We start from the raw sequence: 19,997 nt of genomic DNA on the forward strand, positions 1-19,997 counted from the left end.
CTATCTGTTTGTATTGTTACTCTCCAAACCTTTATTCATACTGCTGTTCATTTGAGGTTACATGCAGAGGAGCCACATCTAACTCCAGTAATAAACACCCAAAACACAGTGATCACAGTGATCTGTATCTAATTCTGCAGAGTAAATAGCAGCTTATTAAAATGTAGGAAGAGATGAGTGGTGATCTGTTCCTTTGAGAAACCTTCAAGTTGATTTTGAAAAAGCATCTGCCTAAACTTCCATAACTTTATGGCTCCCAAAATAACAACAATAATCCCTTCACTGTCTTTGGGTGGTTTTTCTGGTCTGTTGATTATCCATTTCTCAAGTACAGAATTATCCAAACAGACCTCTGCAAGCCTAGGTGAGTTTGGAGTAGTGTAAGGCCATGCCTGGGTTCCTGGGATCCAGTCCACCTATTTTAGGCATTTATTTGAGGGTGGAGTTAATTTCTTTTTAAGAATGCCCCTCCACACTGGTTATATGGGAGGCCAAGACAGCAACTTAAGCCTCAGTAGAGTTCCATCTGAGATAACTCTCCATAATTCTGTACATGAGTGAGCAAAATTCCTAACAGTAGATACTATTAAAAAATCTGATTAATGCCACAGTGTTTTGTCAATCACATTTTTTTAATTCTACAGGCTATAAAAATCTACAGAGCTGCTGACACCAGTTCAGTGCTTGTAAATTTGTTGTGTTTTGTGGTGCTGCACATTTCTGTGTGAGGTGAAGTCCTTGCCCTGCTGGCATAAGTGGTAAATTAGTCAAGGTCCCACTGACTTATCTGGTAACAGGATTTTGTTCCACATGGTCCAAGGAATTTTGTTGCCCTGTTTTGCTCTTGGTGTTTCTTTGAAACTCAGTTTTTTCAGGGCATACTAACTCAGTAGGAAGATTTATTAATTTCAACACTAATCTTTTTATTTTACTGCCACATGGAAAATCTTTTGGGGTTTTAAACTACCAAAGGAAGTAAAGAATGAACTCCACAGAAAAGTGGAGAAAATAATCTTGAACTTTTACAAAATCATGAAATTATGTGGATCTGTGGTGGGGAATTTCTTGGAAACTATAAAAGTTACCAGTATTGACAATCTTCTTTAAAATATTGTATTTTGCATACAAGTAATTCACTAGGGAGCTTCAAGTCCTATGTTTGTATACAAACCATTTTATAGGCAAAATATTTGCATTTAAATATAAGCTGTCTTAGATCTGAAAATCAGAGTAGTTGATGTGCACCTGATCAAAACTGCTGTGTTTATGCTTATAAGCTTTTCTGTTAGAAAAAATCCCCAAAACATTAGAAATACCACAGAGTTAAGACTATGATGAATTTATATTGATTCTTTTTTTCAAAAATTACTGACTTTCTGAGGCTAAACTCTACTGCATCCATTGATGTTAGGAAGTGACTAATTAAAATGAAAATGGCTTATGAATTGTTAATAACATAAAGAGGGGCATTTGTTTTATAGCTGCCACAGTTCTGTGAGGTTATTCATACTGGGAAATTATACCAATATATCTATTATTCTGATTTAGAATTCTGTAAATCTTCTTATTTTCCATTTTTCCCTTGGGCAAATTCTGCTTGTCTACAGCCTGGTTTAAATTATTTACAACATACAACATTGTTTGTTCAGCAATTAGCATAACTTTCCTTTGGTTTCCTTATTCATAGGGAAAAAATTAGTCACGAACCTCTGCAGTATTTAGACAAAATTACTCTGGGGTTTTGATTTACTTTGAAGATAAAATTAGATCTGGAGGTTTATCAACACCTTCTTTTTTATACGTGTATCAGTCTATTGTAACCTTCCAGCTGTTTGAACTGTAATGCAGCACAATATGTTCTCCTAATTCTCCATTAGCATCTGTTAATTGATCATTACCTTTCTTTCTCAACAAAAACCTCACAACTTCATGTGCATGCACACAAATGCTCCCAAGGTTATTTTGTTTTGAGTGTGAAATACTTGAGTCCTTTTTTAGGACTAAAAATGTGTGAAAAAACACCAGACATTTTCCAGCATCTTGAGTGCTGTTTCTGACTCAGCAGCAACACAAGGCTTCTTTTTAAGGTCCAATAATATATCCAGGGAACAATTTCAAAGCACAAATGCTCAGTTTGAGGAAAACCAGACACTGGCCTGGAAATGTCTGCCTTTCTGGACTTTAAATTCCTCATTCCACTAGCCTCACATTCAGAAAGGGAGCAGTCTGCCACACTGGAGTCATTTTAAATGCTCTTAAGCGTTGATGAATGCACCAGAAAATCGAGGGCATTCCAAGAAACCCAGGGTACATTCTCTGCAGAGTGCAACATCCTACAAAACCTATGACTGTTCCCATGGCAGGGAGATTTTTAATCTGTTGCCAATTACGGAAGTCAAGGGAGTTATGTTAAACTGTGGATTTGGCTTATGCTTCCTTTCTTTATGATGTATTTAAGAACTTACCAAAGAAGAATGGAAATGTAGATGTGGAAAGGAATAGTACTGGGTTATCTTATAACCTTATAAATCCTTTGTAGAGCAAAGCTCTTAAAATGCTATTGTGGAGCTTTTTCAGTTCCCTGAGTTTTACATGCATTAATCATTTTTCTTGTACTGCGGACAAAATCCTGCTTGCTGTACAAATGCAAAAACTGCTTTGGGATTCATTTCATGTCTATAGTGAAAATCTGATCTGACTTTCCACAGCTAGATTGTGTATGCTGGCCTTATTTTCTGAATAACTATTCATCCAAATAGCCTGCATAGTGTACAGACTAGGTTCACAATTTATTCACAATATTTATTTCATTTTTGAACAGTATGTTTCAGTTGAGAATAAACAATGAGAATACAGCAATGAACAAGAAACTAAACAGAGAATTAGGTGCAAGTAAAGTAGACAAGTAAGTACAGTAAGTAGATTTTAGTTGCAGATTTTTGTGGTTGGGATGAAAATGTCCAAACATTTAAAACTGTTCTGTTTGTATTATTTAACCTGGGTAGATTGTGCTTCACTGTGTTTCCTTCCTCTGCTTAGTCAGTATGGAAGTGAAATTCCACTAAATTTGATAAGTTGCCTTTTGACCTGATGCTGATTTAAGCTTCTAGAAGCTCATACCAGCCCGAGGTCACTGACAGGCAAAGTCAGTGAGTCTAAAAATGGTGCAGAAAAAAAGAGATTAGGCTTTACTTGGGTTCAGATTATTTAAACAAACAGACAAGAATTTTGAGAAAACAAAATTGTGTTTCTCATCTGATTGGTCAAATCACTTTATTATGTGATACAATTTACATCGCTGGCATGCACTGTCAAATAAAGTGTCCTTTGCAATAAGCAAAAGTCTTTAGAAGTGAAAAGTCTTTTATAAAGATAACACAGTCTCTTGGTACTAGGCAGAAATGCAGTGTGAATAGATATTTGGTTGTGTTAAAGCACACCAAAATGAAAACAAACTATGAACAAGAGTTGTGAACATCATCATCTAACATAACTAAAGAAACTAAATTTTCAGTTATATTGTGTATTCAAATGCTCTGCATGTTAACAGAGACACCTCTGAGGGTGAGCACAAAGCCAACGATTTAAAATATCAAGAGAAGTTTTTCCTCACATTTACTGAACAGATCTGTGCATTCAAAAGCAAATGTATTAATTACTTGCGTTAATATATTCAGAACTCACACACAACAGTCACAACTATTTGATAGAAAGATGCTTTGCTAGTGGAGGAATGGGGTGAAGGACAGAAAGTGGAAAATGCTGTGGGTTCCTTTTAAAGTTCTGATGCATTAATATTTCATTTACTGGCCTGGGCCTGCTGCTTTCTTAGAAATCACTACATGATCTCAATCTGGATTTAGCCTGATTTCCTTCCAAACAAGGCTATGTGATCTGTCTGCATGCCTGCCCTCATGTCTGCCCTCCCATTAATAACTTTAAAAATGTTTATTAGTTCCATTTCTCTGCAGCGGAGGAACAGATTTCAGAGACAATCCATTGCCCACAGACTTTGTAAAAATAGATGGCGTCGGGGAGGCCAGATCCACTTACCAGTGTTGCTATTGAGGGACATGCTGCACTGGGAAGTCCTTCCATATTAGATATGGGAGAATCCACATGGGAAAGAGAGCTAGGAAATCCTCAGAGGGAGGAAAAAAAAAAAAAACATCTGGAGAAGGTAATTTTAAACACCCAAATTAATCTATAATACAATACAAAGCCACATGAAATTCAGCATCAGAAATTCTCATGTTCGTAGAAGTACTGAGAGATTAATTCCTACTTCTGTTTAGGATGAAAGGCTGCACAATTTTTGTTCTAGGGATGTTGACAGAAAGTCAGTGTTCCTGTCTGAAACTCTTCACTTCCAAGTTTGTTGCCTATTTGGGGTGGGGAAATAGGGCTTCACCCTAGAGAATGTTTTCCTGTAATGCCATGTGATCACAACATTAAAGCCTTTCCAAGATCACTTGGTATCATAACTTTTTTTGCAATATCAAAATTTAAAAACGCTTTTGGCAATTTTTAATTGCATGTACCTTAAAATCAAGCTTCTGGTAGATAAATGATCTCAGAATTCACACCACTACATTCAATGGGAATGTAAAAGTTAGGTGTTCAATTCTTAGAATTAAAATAATGGTGTTGGGTAAAAATATGCCTTAATCCAAACTCATTAATCTAGTTTTCTTTTTAATGATGTAAAAGAAACAGTTAGAAACCTGAACTTGACCTGGAAACAGGAACTTGTTTTGCTATCTAAATATGGACCACAGGTCAGCAAAATATGTAAGAGGCATGCACTTTTAAGAATGTAGGCCTTCTGTAAAATGTATATGCATTGGTATTTATTGAATAGTTAAAGCCTTGATGACCTTGAACTATAAATTTCACTGGATTTCAATTTGATTTATAATTTAACTGAAATTAAGTGAAGATTTGGCATGTATTTCTAGGGCAATAGTGCTAGATATGAGGATAAGCCCCCTCAAGGCTAAGTGGACTTCCACAGTCCCACTGGTGGAATATTCCCAATTGCAATAAAAGGAGACATAAAGCGACTACGGAGAGATATCTATTTTTGCCTGTGTGGCAGGAAAATTTACTCTGATCATGTGCATATATAACTCTGAGGTGCAAAACTCATTTTCAGGCATATCATGGCAGCCTTGTTCATGTAATTTTTCTAAATCACTTTTTTTTTTTTTTGTAAATTCATATTCTGAAATAAATTTGTAAAGTGCTATAGCAATATGATCCTATTCTAAAGGTTTACCAGTCTCATATCTTCCTTTCCTGATTGGTCAGAAGGATCAGTTGAATATTAGGGAGACTTCTGTTTGACGACAGAATTTTTGCCAACTTAAACTCATTAAGGCTATAGTTTCTCCTGTAATTATTTGCTTTTAGGGAAAGTTCCAGCTCAGCTGAACTTGGATTTAATTTTCCTTTCGCCTTCATACCAATTACATTTTATAATTGCTATAAGTGAAAATTCTTTGCTGATGGGAATATTTTGTATCTTTTCTTGATGCGTATATGTTTTAGTTTTTTCTAATCGAATCCCTTCACTCACAGTGACAGCCTTAATGAAACTAAGGAGAGTTAGTAGTGCTTCTGCAGTAATTTCAGCTGACTGTGCTTGACAGATCCTTCAAGAATTCCCCACAGAATAAGGATTGACAGCACTTTTTAAAACTGGGGGTGTTCATTTAATGCTTTAACAATATCTAAACTACCCAGGAAGCTTAGAATACATACATTTTTAGCCACATATTTCTTTTGTTTAAATAAGCTGCAAATGCAAGGTATGTCTCGCCAGCAAAAATTATTCATCATCCCTTCAGATCCATCAACATCACTTAGGTATAACCAACCACCCAAATATTTGCTCCTAGACTCGCACCGTGCACCACGTATCAGGAACCCTCTGTCACATGCCAACTTCTATGTAGAGCAGGAACCATCCTTGCTGGACAACTTATCTATGTCTTCCCAACTGAGGATACAACTCAAAAGCTTTCTAAACACTGAGCTACCTTAGAAACACTAATAACTGCCCAGCCAGTTGGATTACCAAGCACTGGAGCAGTAAATGCTCAGCAAATAGTGCATTTCACAGAGAAATAAAGGCTGTTCAGCCTCTGACTTGTTTGATAGTTTATTACAAAAATAACTTGCAATCCAGTTTAAATACATTCCTTATCTCTTTTGTTGTTCAAGTATCATGGTATTGATCTCTATTAACAATGCCTTTCTTCCTGGTGTTTTCAGATTAATTACAAGATGTAAAACTTCACTGGAACTGTCTTGAAATCTATCTTGAAATGAGTGACTGTGTATGATTTCCTGTATCTACATATTGTGGTGATTCATGTACCGTTGCCACAGATGTATTTTAACTGTTGCCACAGTAAAAATATTCATGGATTTACTTTCTTAGCTCATTATAGAAATGCAGTAAAAACCATATGGCAAATAAGCCAGTGCTTCAAAGTCTTCCACTTTCATCAGAACTTTTGCAAATCTGACTATATTTAGTAACTTGGAACTCATGTCAACATTCTCAGAAAACCTACAAGATCTGTAAAATATTTCTTGGTTTTAAAATGCCCTTATTTTAATTTTTTTTCACATTAGCTTAACTGCAAGCAATTTTGCTGTCACTTTCTACATCCTTGCTAGATTTTTGCATCGAGTACATGGTTTGCCCCACTTTCATCTCCCCCCTCACCCCAAGAAATGCATATTTTCGCCTTTTGACAAACAGAACAATCTTAGGTGTAAAACTGAGTCTATTCTAGAGGCTGCTAGCGCTGTAGTCATGTGAAAACTATGTTCCATTCAATTTTGTCTCCTCATTTTTTTACTTCAGAGATCACCAGGCCAGCAAGAAACTTTCCTTCTCCAACTCAAATCTTAGGGCTTGCTGAGCTGGAGGAAGGGAAAATGCCCCAGACCCTTCAGCTGCTCATGTTGGACGCCTCCATCCCCTTGGCTGTGGATTGTAGTTTGAATCAGCTGTTGACAAGCAATAGTCAGACCTGGAATCCATGGACATTATGTCAGGATCTGTTGTGGAGCGCTGAGTGCAGTAGGGATACTGCAGCTTAGGGCCAGCCTGGTTGGGGGCACCTGGGGCAGACAGGGAGCTTTTTTGGGGTGATAGAACCCCCGACTGCTTTCCTCCCAATAAGGTTACACTACCACTTGGGGCTGGGGGCTCATAAGAAACTTTACATTTCCATTCATCTGGTGGCTCAGGAAGCGCTTTCCTGCGAGCGGCCGATACCACGTTAGCAGCAACGGATTCCTGCATGCTTTGGGGGCCAAAAGCTTCATCCACTAGGCCAAGGGGAGATCTGGCTGCTGCTTCCCAGGGAGTCAGTCTCTTGCCAGGCTTGTCAGCTGCTGTGTCTGGCTTGCTGAAGTAGTCAGGGGCAGGCTGAAATACAAGAGGAGAAGTAGGAGACATGGCTCGAGGGATGAATGAAGAAGGTCTCCCAGGAAGCGATAATGAGCGGCCACTGCTTCTTCCCTAGGAAGACAAAATACCAAATACAGTTATTAACCAGCAAGAAAGGAAGCCCCTTTTCTTCACTTCCAAACTGGAATAAAAGACACTGAAGGCATGTGACATCCTGGCACTCCCTTTTTATATCTATGGGTATCTTTTAGAACTTTAATTTACTGGAAAGGCAGGAGGCAGAGAAAGAAACAGGAACAAAGACACAGGAATTTTTGAGGAAAGTAAGCAGACCAAAGACAGGCTTTTACTGAAAAAGTACAGTGGCATTAGCAACTGTGCAGCTTTCCCACTACTTACCTGGTGTGCCTTGCTCTGAAAAGACCATTCTTAATGCAGAAGGGAGTCATGTTGTGACAGTTCTGTGTGTGTTTACAAGATTCTTTCTAACATTAGGCACAGCCTAATTTATTTGATAACAGGCTCTGCCTACGACATCTGTCCAAGAGCATATCTCTGGCAACCTCCTTTTAAGAAAAGCTTTTCTTGCTTGAAAATTATTAGACTTATCCTAGTTTTCACTTTTTGGGGCACAAAAGTGAACACAAGCAATTAAAGGCGTTAATGCAATCATTCACTTAATACCCTTATATGACGCTACTTTTGGCTTCTTTAAAAGGCAATGCCCTCGGAATTTCAGTACATTCCGACCCACTTATAGGAGCAATCCATTCATTTTTGACAAATCCTAATCTTCTTAGTAATGCAGCACTTTGAAACAGAAACTGTGTTTGTGAGAAGGTTCTGCTGTAGCAGCCATTTGGCAGCGCACGAAGCAGGTACAGCCTGTCCCCAAGCCAGACCGGCTCTCTGTGTCGCACAAATTACTTTGTTCTTACAGTCTCTATAAATGTGGTTCCTAAACTCACTGATTCACACTCATTGATTCATGTCCTCAGGCTTTAATGCTTTTAATTCTAAAATCTGCTGTGAAATTCCTGGCTCTTTTTGCCAGAGACTTTGCTAGAATTTACTCTGAACTACATTACCCTGTGTTACTTTTTCTAATGAGTTTCCCAAATTTGAAGCACTGTGAGCATAAACTAGAGAACAGCCAACCAGGTGTGTGATCATTCAAGGTATAGCTGATCTAGCAAAAATTCACATAGAAATGTCACATTTTAAGTGCTTATGCCACAGGAGTTTGCTGCGCTTTAGAAACTTGAACGACCACTGCTTCAGGTTTTAAGTTATGATGTAATATCAGCCTTCTGTATGAGAGATAGAAACTGAGGAAGAGACTTCAGATTTCATAATTTTCAGCCAGTTGGGTCATACTTAGCCTGAATCTCTTTTAAAAAGTGTAGTTGTACTCAGAGGTTATGTCATGAGAGTTTTGACAAGTTTCACAACCGATGTGTTATGACAGGACTATCCTTTCACCTCTTAGTTATGATCAGCTATTTCCAGTTTGCATTTCCGGAGAGAAAACTCCCCAACATTATGAATCCCACCCACATACCCCCATATGTTAGAAATTAATCAGATAACTCAAACCACAAGAAATTAGGTGGTAATGAGGCAGATAAAGCAATTAAGAAGAAGAGGTTGGAGAGAGGGATGAAGAAGTTGATCAAAGAGGTTCACATTGTTAGTCTAGTTGTGTTAGTTCATCTCAGTAGGGTTCTAGAACAGAAAAGTTTCCCTTTTTCAACAGAAATTCCAGTTCAAAGCTCTGTGTATACTTTGTAGGATTTCAGAGATGCAGAGGTAAATGATACTGTTTAAACAGGTGTTGGATAAAATATCTGGCTTTTCAAGACCTTTAGATGAACATACTGTTTAGTCTGTCCTGTTCAGAGAAAAACTCCAGAGTTCATCAAGTTTTGGAAGTATCTTTTTGGTGTGACCATAAAGCAGGTGTGGGTGTGGATGTGGGTGTGTTTTTACTTGCCACAACTGCCTTTTTACCAGTCAAGGAGACAAAAGTGGATTGTACTCTGAATAGTCCAGTGAAACTCTCCACAACTCCTCTCTAATGAAGTCACTTGAAAAAGTTGGACCTTCATGTCTAAGTCATTAAAGCGATTTTATTTTTGTCTTTTCATTATGGTCCTTGTCCTTAGTCCCATATCAAAGCACATTAAAATCTGAGTTAACAATAGTTCCTGGATGCTGTTTACACAGAAAGGGGACAAAGGAAGAGGAAGCAGATAAAACAGTTGGTTTATCTCAAAAAGTGACTCTGTCTTTATACAAAGCCCAAGGATGCATTTCTCCTTTGGCCTTCTATGGGCTTGTAATGGCCACTCCAGTTAGAGACCAAACCACTGAGAAAATGCTAGGACAAAATAAATAATACTGAATTTTTATGCCTTTCAATTCTTTCCTTCTTTCTTTTTTTTTTCTTAACATGAAAGGAGCACTACAGCTTTTTAAACTGAACTGAGTATGTAATGGAGACATACTGTTAATATTATTACAGCTTTTTTTTGTCCCAAATAATTTATTATTTAAACTTTATGTCATGAAAAAATAATTTCTCTCTGAAATGCTGCCAGCTTTGCAGTAAATGCTACAGCTATTTTACAATTCAACTACCAAAAGTTTTGAAATAAAATGGGACAATAATTTTTATTTGAAACTCTTGAAATATTTTACAGTAGACTAAAATGGGAATGAAGAAATTTGGCTAATGGCTGGGGAAGGAGGGAATCTCACCTGTCTAACAACTAAAATCCTGTCAGCAGCTGTACTGAGACCAGAAATAGAATAGAATCACACAGTTCAGACCTGATCCTGACTTCCTTAAAGTTGTCTTGTCAGGGCTTGATTCTGAAAATGTATAGGGAATTTTAGAATTGGAATCGAATTTATTCTAAATTCAGATTGTTTCTAAATGTGGTGTTATTTCAAGTGAGAACAATCTTGTTTTCATAATTTGAATACAGACTAAGGAAGAAGTTACTGTCAGCCACCTCACATAAGTTTTGTGGCAAGTCATGTAAGCTTTGTAACAGAATTTGTGAAAAATTTTGCTTTTGGAAGTAAAGTCAATTTTACTTGTCAAGTAATGGTAGAAGAAGAAAGTAAATTATTAGAATTAGACCTTCACTACTACAAAATGCCTGTGTGGCTAAAAAACCAAGACTATAGCTAACTTGTCATCAATTATTTAATTAGCTCACTTTGCACCTGTCAAATGAAAGAAAATCAGCTTTTCATTATCATTTAATCTTTATCCATATGCAGTTCTCAAAATATAATACATTTATGCCTGTAGAAAGCAAATGTCTGAAACTTTTGGCCATAGGCACCTTAGATTTCCTTGGAATAAACTGTTTATTTCTTGTAAGGAAGAGCATTTGCTGCCACCTTCTGGATTTTTTATTGCACGGCTACCAGTACAAAGTTGGCCCTTTTTTCTGGCCTTTCTACCTAGAGATGTGGTACCCGTGCCTGCTTTAGAACTGGTTTGACACAAATCTTTGTGTCTGAAGGGTCCCATATTTCTGTGTAAATGTCCCTGTGTGTGAACATTCATACTGAGAGCTTTATGCAGGCTCAACAGGAGCACAGCCTGTTCCAGCCCCATATCCTGTGAGGTAGGAGAGTTTCATTCATTCCTACTAGTATCTGGTGGTTCAAACTCCCTGGTACAGTGTGCTCCATGATTGGATTTCAGGGTTTATTTTGGCTCTTAAAAAGCTACCTTGAAGCAATGCTAGTGAAGTTGGAAGGTCAGGTGTTCCAAAGCTCTAAAATGAAAGCACCAGATTCAAATTGCGCAGACCTGATGCATTTTGATTAAATTTCAGGATTTCTGCCCCACCAGTGCCATTTCAGGGATTCATTTAGGAATTTAGTGTTCTCTAACACAGGACTATATTGTAAAAAAAGGGTGGTTTTGCAGGTTGGAATTAATAGCTGGTCACTGAGTCTTCCCTTTCTGGAATTCCACCTGGAGTCTGCCAGCTATTAACACTCACAGAAAGATGTTAAGGATCACACTGACAGAGTAACTGCTGCGTGTGCTGCTGTGCTCTGAAGATACCTTGAAGTGCCTTAAACTGGAAAACCAGGACCACAGAGTGCCCTGCTGTCAGTGCTGCTCAATCAGTGCATTTTTTACTCATTTGTAGTGTAAAGATGAACCCTGGCTTCTGAATTATTTGGGTGCTAAGAGCAAAAGTCTGTAAGAAAATAATTCAGCATGAAGGGCGCCCTTTGAAGGGTGTGCATTGAGTAAGGAATGGTGCTGAGCATGGAATTATATCAAAACAAAGCAGCAAAGAGCTGTTTGTCATATGGGAATCCCTGGTTGGAGTCCTACAGCAAAAGGAACCAGATATGACATGATTGCAGATGTTCTGGCCACACAAACCAAGGAGGTTGGATTAAGCTGACACAGGCAACAAGAATTCCAAGTGCCTTGTTTTGCAATCCAAACAGCAGTGTTTAATATTGTTTTTCTCATAATTCTATATACACAGTGTCAGGTGCTTGCATCAGTACCACTTCAGTACTCTAGGAAGAAAACCAAGTGTACCCAGATGCCAGATATTTTGCTTTTGTTTGCAGTATAGTGCCATGTACCGACAACAACCTGCATAGACAGGCTGTGAGAAGTAACATTCTCACAAATCAAAGCCAAAAATCACTAGCAGCTATTTATGGTTTTTTTGGGGAAAAAAATCTTTTTAAAAACTTAAGATATTTGTCCATAGGTTTTTACTGTATGCAAACTTTTGCTTATAATATAAATATGCTGAGTTCTTTGCTTCTCTATCAGTTAAAGCTCACACTGAAACTACATATTGTGCTCCATGTCACGCTTTGTAATCCAATGTGCCCCTGTGATTGGGAATGTATTTTACTTCTGCAATGTTCCTCCTTTTCTTCTGTTTGTTGAATGTTTCTTAGAACCATTACAATCTGCTGTTTCAGATCTAGATGGAAACATCAAGAGAAACACTCCATCTGTTCAACAGTTCAGTCTTGACACCTATTTAGAAATGACCTAGTTATTTTCATAGCATCTTATCTTTGAATTGCCTGGAGTTATGAGGAGAGTCTCTGGTTTAAGATTTCTGTATTAAAGATGTACAAAAGAATGAGGATTCTTGTTTGAAAATTCTGGTTTTACAATAATTCCCCACAAAGGAAGCCTTCATACAGATAGTTAATCTGTAAGTTCAGGAAGTTGCTTTTTTCACAGCTGAGATTTCTCAGCCTAAGGGAGTGTGCAGTTATTATATTAACACAAATGTTTGTGCAGGTTTCACATGGACTGCAATTACAAAGTTTTTCAAGATCATTACAATGAGGAATAGATTTTTCCTTGAAATGCTGTAGAGGATAACTGGAGACTTGATTAGCACACAAAGAAAAAGTCTGCCTGCCTTACTTAAGGAAGCAAATATTAAACCCACAGGATTACTGTCATATGGTTTGTCTTAGCTCGTAAAGAAAGAGTTCAAGTGTGCATCTGTAGAGATCATTTCAACATAGAGCTTCAGGATTTTTTCTGCTTTTTAAATCATTTGATGAAAACATGAAGGGCTTCCTTTGGTAAGCAACCAGCCTGAAAACCACTTGTCAAACATAACTCTTGAGTGATTCCAACTGCTTCTTTATGTAATTGCACGCAAAAGTAATGTCTACTGTAAAACAAGACCAGTTGTTGTCATGGGTACTGTGAAGTTGTGATGGGGGCACCAAGACTGCCATGAAATTACCAGGCTTACGTATTTTCCCAAGAGTTCTACCAGCAGTCAGTTCATTCAGAGCTTCTGAATCCACAGGGTTTTGAAGATCTTGTCAAGTTTCTTCTTCATATAGTGTTTCCATTCCAAGCTGAGCAGAGCCATTATAGAATGCCATTATGCCAAGCTGTGTAACTAAGATTTGCACTTGCCATGCCAAACCACCAAAGCAATCAGTGGAATCCTGGGTGTTTGACTTCAGGTACAGAAAGTTGCATGATGCAAAAAGGCAAGAGTGGAAGAGGGAAACTTTTTAGAACCAAAGGGTTTGGAATTTTAAAGCTAGCAAATCTGGAAAAGGATCCTGGAAAAAAGAGAGGAGAAACATTTTGCATAGTGTTAGTTGTTGTAATTTCCCTGCTGTTCCCCTGCCTCACAGTGTACAGAGCATTCCCCAGTCCAGAACAGCTGGAGCAGCAGCACGTGAGGGTCATGCTGGTCCTTTGTTGAGCTGTCATCCTGGATACTTGATAAGCAATGTTCTTCCCAGATCACATCATCTGGTGTGAAGTTCTCTTTATAACTGCTTGTAATCTTTTATCAGAGTTCAACAAAAAAAAAAAAAAAAAAATCCAGGGAATGTCTGGAAATAGTCAGCTGTCTCTATATGCAGAATGGATGAGCCCCTCTTGCTGGTTGTTCTTTTACCTTCAGTATTTCAAAAGCCTCTGACAGGTATTTTACCCTGTGTAGTCACTCTTTTTTTATGGAGTTTTGTCCCCTCAGCTTGCCTCCCTCTAATCCCAGTAGTATTTTCTCTTAAAATTTCTGCTCTGCCCTTTAGCACTTATTTTTCTATCTGAACCAACACACAAGCTCCACACTTCCTATTTTTTTTGTTTGTTTGTTTGTTTGTTTGAGTCTGCTGGTACCTCAGCCTCTTATTTTTTGTTTCTTCCTTAGGAGAGCAGGAAGCAAAACAATCAGGCTTACTTGTAAGAGGTGGTAATGTTTACATTATAAATGTCCCTACAAGAAAAATGCATTGAAATATCTTTCTGGTTGTTCCATAATATATTATTTTTTGACAAGCAGGAACATAGTAAGAGTGGTTCCTCTAGAGAATGGAAGAGGAGTTAACCAGTTTTTTGTTGAAGAACTAAATTTCGTCTTTTATTTTTGCTGCAGAAATTTTAACTTTTTGGCTGAAAGCCACTCATCTCCAAAACAAAACTTCAATTCAGTTATATAGAAGGATGTTTATAACTTAATCATAAATTGAAGGTATATTAACCCTTGAGTGAGGTAGCTGTTTTTATGAAATGTGTCTAGAATGTGAGGTCAAAACTGGTGCATTAGTACTAGTTTTGTACTAGTACTAATGCACTAGTAATAGTGCATTAGTACTAGTACTTCCAGTCTGTGCTGTAATTAAATGTGTTTAAATAGTCATAAAACACTTAAATTCATCCTTTAATGTGAACATACTGGAAGTATTTTTATTGGACATGGCTTAAAATTCACTTTTAAATAGAGGCTATGCTTTCATAGCAAAGATCACAACTGCATCTTGCCAGTCTTGCCATATTATATAAAATAATTCTAATAGCTTCTACAAAAAAACATTTCCAAAAGCTCACTGCCCTTTCCAAGTGAAATTTCAGATGGCTCCTCTACACAAACAATTCATTTCCTTGACATTTCAACTACATTTAACTTTAGCTTTTCATCTGGAGCCATGACAATGAGCAGCTCAGCTTTCCTCTAAATAGCTGCTTCACATGAGATTACATCTTGGATAAACCTGTTATGGTAGGCAGAGCAGCCTTTTGAAATAGTAATAAGAATTAAAGACTTACCTGATTAGTAAAAAGAGCCTTGAAGCCAAGTTGGATCCAAGTCCCATGTGTGTATAAGAAATTTAATTCAGAGTTTGGCTTTGAATGAGATTTTCAAAAGATCCGAACTGAGTTAAGAGCACTAAATGGCATGGAGGCTTTTGTTTTTAACTCTTACTGGTGTATTAAAAATCCTTCCGTCATTGTTCTAGGCCACATAAAATACTTGTATTTGAATGCAAATGTGATTGAAATTCAGCTTTTCAGCATAGATGCACTTTCTAAGCTCCTGTGTTTTGGAGCCACAGGCATCAATACCAACACTTGTGGAGGAAGGACAAAGCTGCTATAAATCTCCTCATTAGAGAAAGGAAATATTCTTTCGGTGGTGGGGTAAACAGGTACAGAAGTATGATTATAATTTACAGATGTGCTTTACAGGAGGAGACTAAGCAGAATCATAGAAGGCAATATGAGGCTGATTGGATTTGTGTCTCTTCACAGCACTACTTACCTTTGGCAGGGGATCTTTATTCTAAGTACATACTGGTGTCTTAAAGTCCACCTAAAATAATGTGTGCAACTCCAGATTGAACTTGGAAAGAGGGAAAGAAAGGAGGGAGCAAAAGGGTGAAGAAGGGGAGGGAGGAGATTTCATGTTTACAGGCTAGCATAGGGAATAGATTTCCCCAAAAAATATATTGTCAGTCTGTACATGGAAGTGAAACAAAAAAATAGCAGTCAAACCAAAGAAAAAAAGCCACAAACAGGCAGAGAGGAAAGGGACAAGTTTAATAATAGAAGAAAAGTACAGATATTGACAGTGGAAAACAGGTAGAAGGGAGATCTCCAAAGGACTAAAATATTGCTACTTTCTATTTCCAGGTAAATGCAGTATAAATATTTATTGAGTTTTCCAATTTTTTCCCTCTGAATTTCGTATAATTTTTTCTGAATTTTAAAGGGGAGATGGATCCCTTGGTCATTTACTTCTAATTCAGTCAGTATCCCAATCTAAAATTTAAAGAGGAGAGTAGAATTTTGGAGGTCCAGAATTCATAGGAAGGTTTTTTATTAGTTTGATTAGAGTTTGAATTCAGCCTGCTTTCTGCATGTGCAACCAAATGCATTCTTCTCATCTTTGATTGCAGTTTGAGTTGCCATCATAGGACCAAACTACAGAGATTTTGTTCATACTTAGGAATGTTTTCTTTATCGAGATAGATGGTTCTACAAACCCTGCTGTGATATACAAGGTCCATAATCTGGTCTGTAACTAGCTGAATGATAGTTTAAACAAATATACCAACAGATTCTGCCACCTTTATTCACAGAGTTATGCTTTAATCTTTAGCTTCACACTTGGGATGGATTTTGATTCCCTTAGTTGTGAGAAACAGCACCTTGTTTTAGCCCTAGCACCACTGATGCTGATGAAAGCCATACTAAACTACTCAAATATTCACTCTAGATTCATTGCAGGATTATACAGTACATTTCAAGACCACAGGCTCTTAAAAGTTCTCCCCAGTAGCAGTATTTCAATCCTTAGTCCCCAATATGACAAGTAAAAGATAGTAAAAGACCAGAGTAAAAAGATTTAAAGTGGGAAGAAGCATTGTAGAGGCCCAAGAGAAGAAAATAAAATGTTTACAAGAGGCCAGTAGGAAGACACAGTCATAATCATGATTTACTGGTAATTTCTGTGGCACAGAGTACTCTGGGAGCAAGAATCAGCACTCTACTCTATGGGTAGCCCTCCAGTTCTCAGTCACTGTGCTTTCACAAGAAACTAGTTCATTACTTTGCAGCTGCAAAACCCAGCTCACCTCTCTGACTGCTCAATAATTTTGACTTATAGGCTTCTCATACTTGCTGGGTTCAAGGCAAACTCTGGCTAAAAATATGCCTGCATGTGGGATGTGAAATTTCCCCAAAATGGGAAATTTTAAACAATTTGTCCAGCTGTCTTTCCACCTCTTTTTAGTCTTCATAACACTCCAGCATCTCTTATAGCATGTTCTCTGTGAAATCACAGAGGCAATTCATGATTTTGGATCATAGCTGATCCACATAGCTTACAAGCTAAGCCCCTGGCTGATCAACCAGATTCCTGTGGAAGGACCTTCAAACCAGGACAGATTCTGAGTGAATTCCATGAGGCTCTGTGCAGGCCAAAGGTCTATCCAGTTGTGTTCTGCTAGTGATCAGTCAGAGTCTAACACTGTGTCTATTTTATGCTGTGTTAATAATACATATTACTATTAGTTAATAAGGCACTTCTTAAAAAAAAAAAAAAACAACAAAACCACCAAAGTCCTCTAATCCCTAGGTCATTAGAACACAGTTGGGGAGAGGGACGAGAAGAAAGCTGTTCTCTGTTAATTTGACATACGAGGAATATTGCTCATTTTTTCTATTGTTGTAGTCCTAAAGCAAAAACCTAGTGTCCTGCTCACTTCATGCAATGGCACCTCTCCATTTCAGGATGTCATCTCTGTAAAGCACCTGATAAAATGCATAAATGCGCTAAAAATTTTAGATCTATTTTGATTCCTTTAGAAAGTTCAAATGTTTTGGACCCAGATTTGAGGTGATACATCTGACATTCTTAAGCAAGCTCAGGAACACCACTGGTACAATCTGTGTGCCAGGTGACCACTGCAAACCAGTGACTGCAAGCAAAATGGACACTAAGTTTCTGCTTAGAAACCAGGTTTACTCTTGAATAACCGATGGCTTCCACACCTGTGCAGTGACACCAGCTTTCTTGGCTGAAAATTTTGGCCTCGGAGCAGTAAACAAAGAGGATGTGGTGGTTTCTGGCTTAGAAAACGAGGAGTAGCCTGTGGGTGAATATGATTCATTCCCTGGGAGAGAGGCATTGGACGGGAACGAAGGCTGGGACCCATAGGCTGGCACGGAGTACACCGAAGAGGGCCGGGCCCTTGTAGGAGAGCCAGCACCAGGTGGAAGGTAGGGAGGTAAAGGCAGTGTTTGCTTTGAAGTGGACAGCTTCGATGTCTGCTTCATGGCAAGGCTTTCTTTAGGAGGTTGGAAAGTAAATAAAGATGGATCAAGTTGATAAGGTTGATGTTTCATGATATCCAAAGCATTGAGACCTTTCTTAGGTTTTCTTTTCGTGTTTTTGGTAGCAGCAGCAGCCTTAGAGGAAGGCTTGGTAGCAGCAGGAGGATAGGACGGGCAGTGGATGGGATTATAAGCGACGGGTGGAGGTGCTCGGACGTTAGATGAATATTTCCAAGAAGCTGGTAAAGATGGAGTTGGGGATGCGGCTCGTGCCATGTTTGCCTGCACAGTCTCTGAATCCACCACATACTTCTCCATTCGGGAATGCCTCCTGGCGAACAGCTGTGCTCCTTTCCCACTCATAGCTGGTGGCATCTCGAAGGGAGGCTTTGTTTCTGCAGCACTTGGGGTGACTGGTGTTGACTTGGGGGCAAGGTTTGGACTCGCCAGGCTGGCCTGAGGCCCTTTGAAAGGACCAGATAGGTCGAGAGTGCTTGGGGGATGGATGGGAGAATGAGGATACTGTGGAGATTTGGGTGGTGCAGGATACGCGGCCTGAGGTGAGGCTGGTGCTGGGAAAGAAGGAGGCTTGTTGGAAGCTGCAGCTGAAGGTGACCAAACCGGTGAAACTGGATTACTAGCAGAAGGAGACACCTTGAGTGAAGGTTTTGGAGCAACAGGAGGAGGGGCCTTTTGCTTAGATGCTTGAGTCTGCATGAAATTGCAAGCTTCTGCTCCCAAACTGAGGTAGTCTTCTTCGGGTCCTGACTCAAAACCAGCTCCGGTCCCTTTTTTGCCCTCTGCATTGTGTACAAGGGACAACAGGGCAGGATTAGGACTTACTTTGGGTGCGTCTTTGAAATTGAACATAGGTTTGGAAGTGCTTCTTCTCTTCGCCTCCTGCAGTATCCCGGTTCTTTTGGCTGGCACGGCAATCCTCTCATCCCTGGATGCGATGTGTTCCGTGGGCTCAGTGGCTGCCCATGCTGGTGGGCCAGCCTTGCTGGCCACAGGAGCTGAGACAGGTCTGTAGAAAGCCTCAGCTGGTGGGCTGACAGAGCAGTAAGGAGGTGGTGCTGCTGCATCTGAAAGGGGACTGGTGACATTTCTTATGGGTGAAAATGGTGCAGCTGCTCGGTTTTGAACTCCGGAAGGGAAGGGTTTTGCAGTTTTATTCAGAGATGCTGCCTTTTGAGTTCCAGAGGACTGAAAAGAGAGGTTTGTGCCAGGTGCTAAGCCAAAGCCATTTTGTTGAACCACTTTGCTGTGATTCTGGCTCATGTCTGTGTAGTTTTTGCTCATACAGCTCTGCTGTCTTGACATTTCCTCCTCTTTTGATTGATAGACGGAAGAGCTCACTTTCTGGAAGTTCTCTGTCACGGTGGTTTCCCTGTGCTCCTCTGTCTGCACTGTGCTTGCCTTCATCTCCTCTTGCTCGGCCGTAATCTGATCCATCCTCTGCCGTCTCTTGGCAAACATGAGGGCCCCTTTCCCTGTGCTGTCTGCAAGTGTCTGCATCTCCTCTCCACTTTTTGTCTTCTTTTCCACCTCGAGCAGACCACTGTCCCAGTCAAAAGTCACAATCTTGCCGTCCTTGTCAATGTCAGAGAAAAAATCTTCATCTATTTCCGACTCACTTGTTGCAAGCAAGCTCACCTCAAAAGTGTTTTCCTTGTCCCCTTCTTCACCTTCACCTTCTTCCCCCTCGTCCTCGTCACGTTCTAACTCCCCAGTCCCGTAGCTGACTAAAGTGTATTTCCTCGCCCTTTGGCGGCGCTTCTTGAACATCAACACCCCCTTGGAATTGGGGTTGGGAGCTGCTGTCAGCAGCAGTGCAATGCTTTTACATTTAGATTTGGCTTCTTTCACCTGCTTCTCCGACAGGCTCTCGCTTCGTCGGAGCCCTGGAAAGAAAAAGAGCGCACATTAAATTCATGCGGCCCATGAAGCTGCAAG

General features: G+C 39.2%; 1 protein-coding gene across 2 annotated transcripts in view; it reads right to left on the bottom strand.

The window, feature by feature from the left end:
* Positions 1-2,770: 2,770 nt before the first annotated feature.
* The window catches only part of SYNPO2 (synaptopodin 2), a 76,817-nt gene continuing 59,590 nt past the window's right edge, over positions 2,771-19,997 (bottom strand). The window contains exons 4-5 of one of the 2 annotated variants that reach the window (XM_004175594.6): positions 17,760-19,945; positions 2,771-7,540 (exon numbers count right to left, since the gene is read on the bottom strand). In XM_004175594.6, coding sequence (XP_004175642.6) covers positions 6,974-7,540; positions 17,760-19,945 — 2,753 coding nt within the window. In that variant the 3' untranslated portion in view covers positions 2,771-6,973. Of the gene's footprint in view, positions 7,541-10,075; positions 13,538-17,759; positions 19,946-19,997 lie in introns of those variants that run through there. The other variant, XM_072928808.1, reaches the window with a different exon arrangement.

Source organism: Taeniopygia guttata, chromosome 4 (genome assembly GCF_048771995.1).
Source record: "Taeniopygia guttata chromosome 4, bTaeGut7.mat, whole genome shotgun sequence".
Classification (NCBI taxonomy): Eukaryota; Metazoa; Chordata; class Aves; order Passeriformes; family Estrildidae; genus Taeniopygia; species Taeniopygia guttata.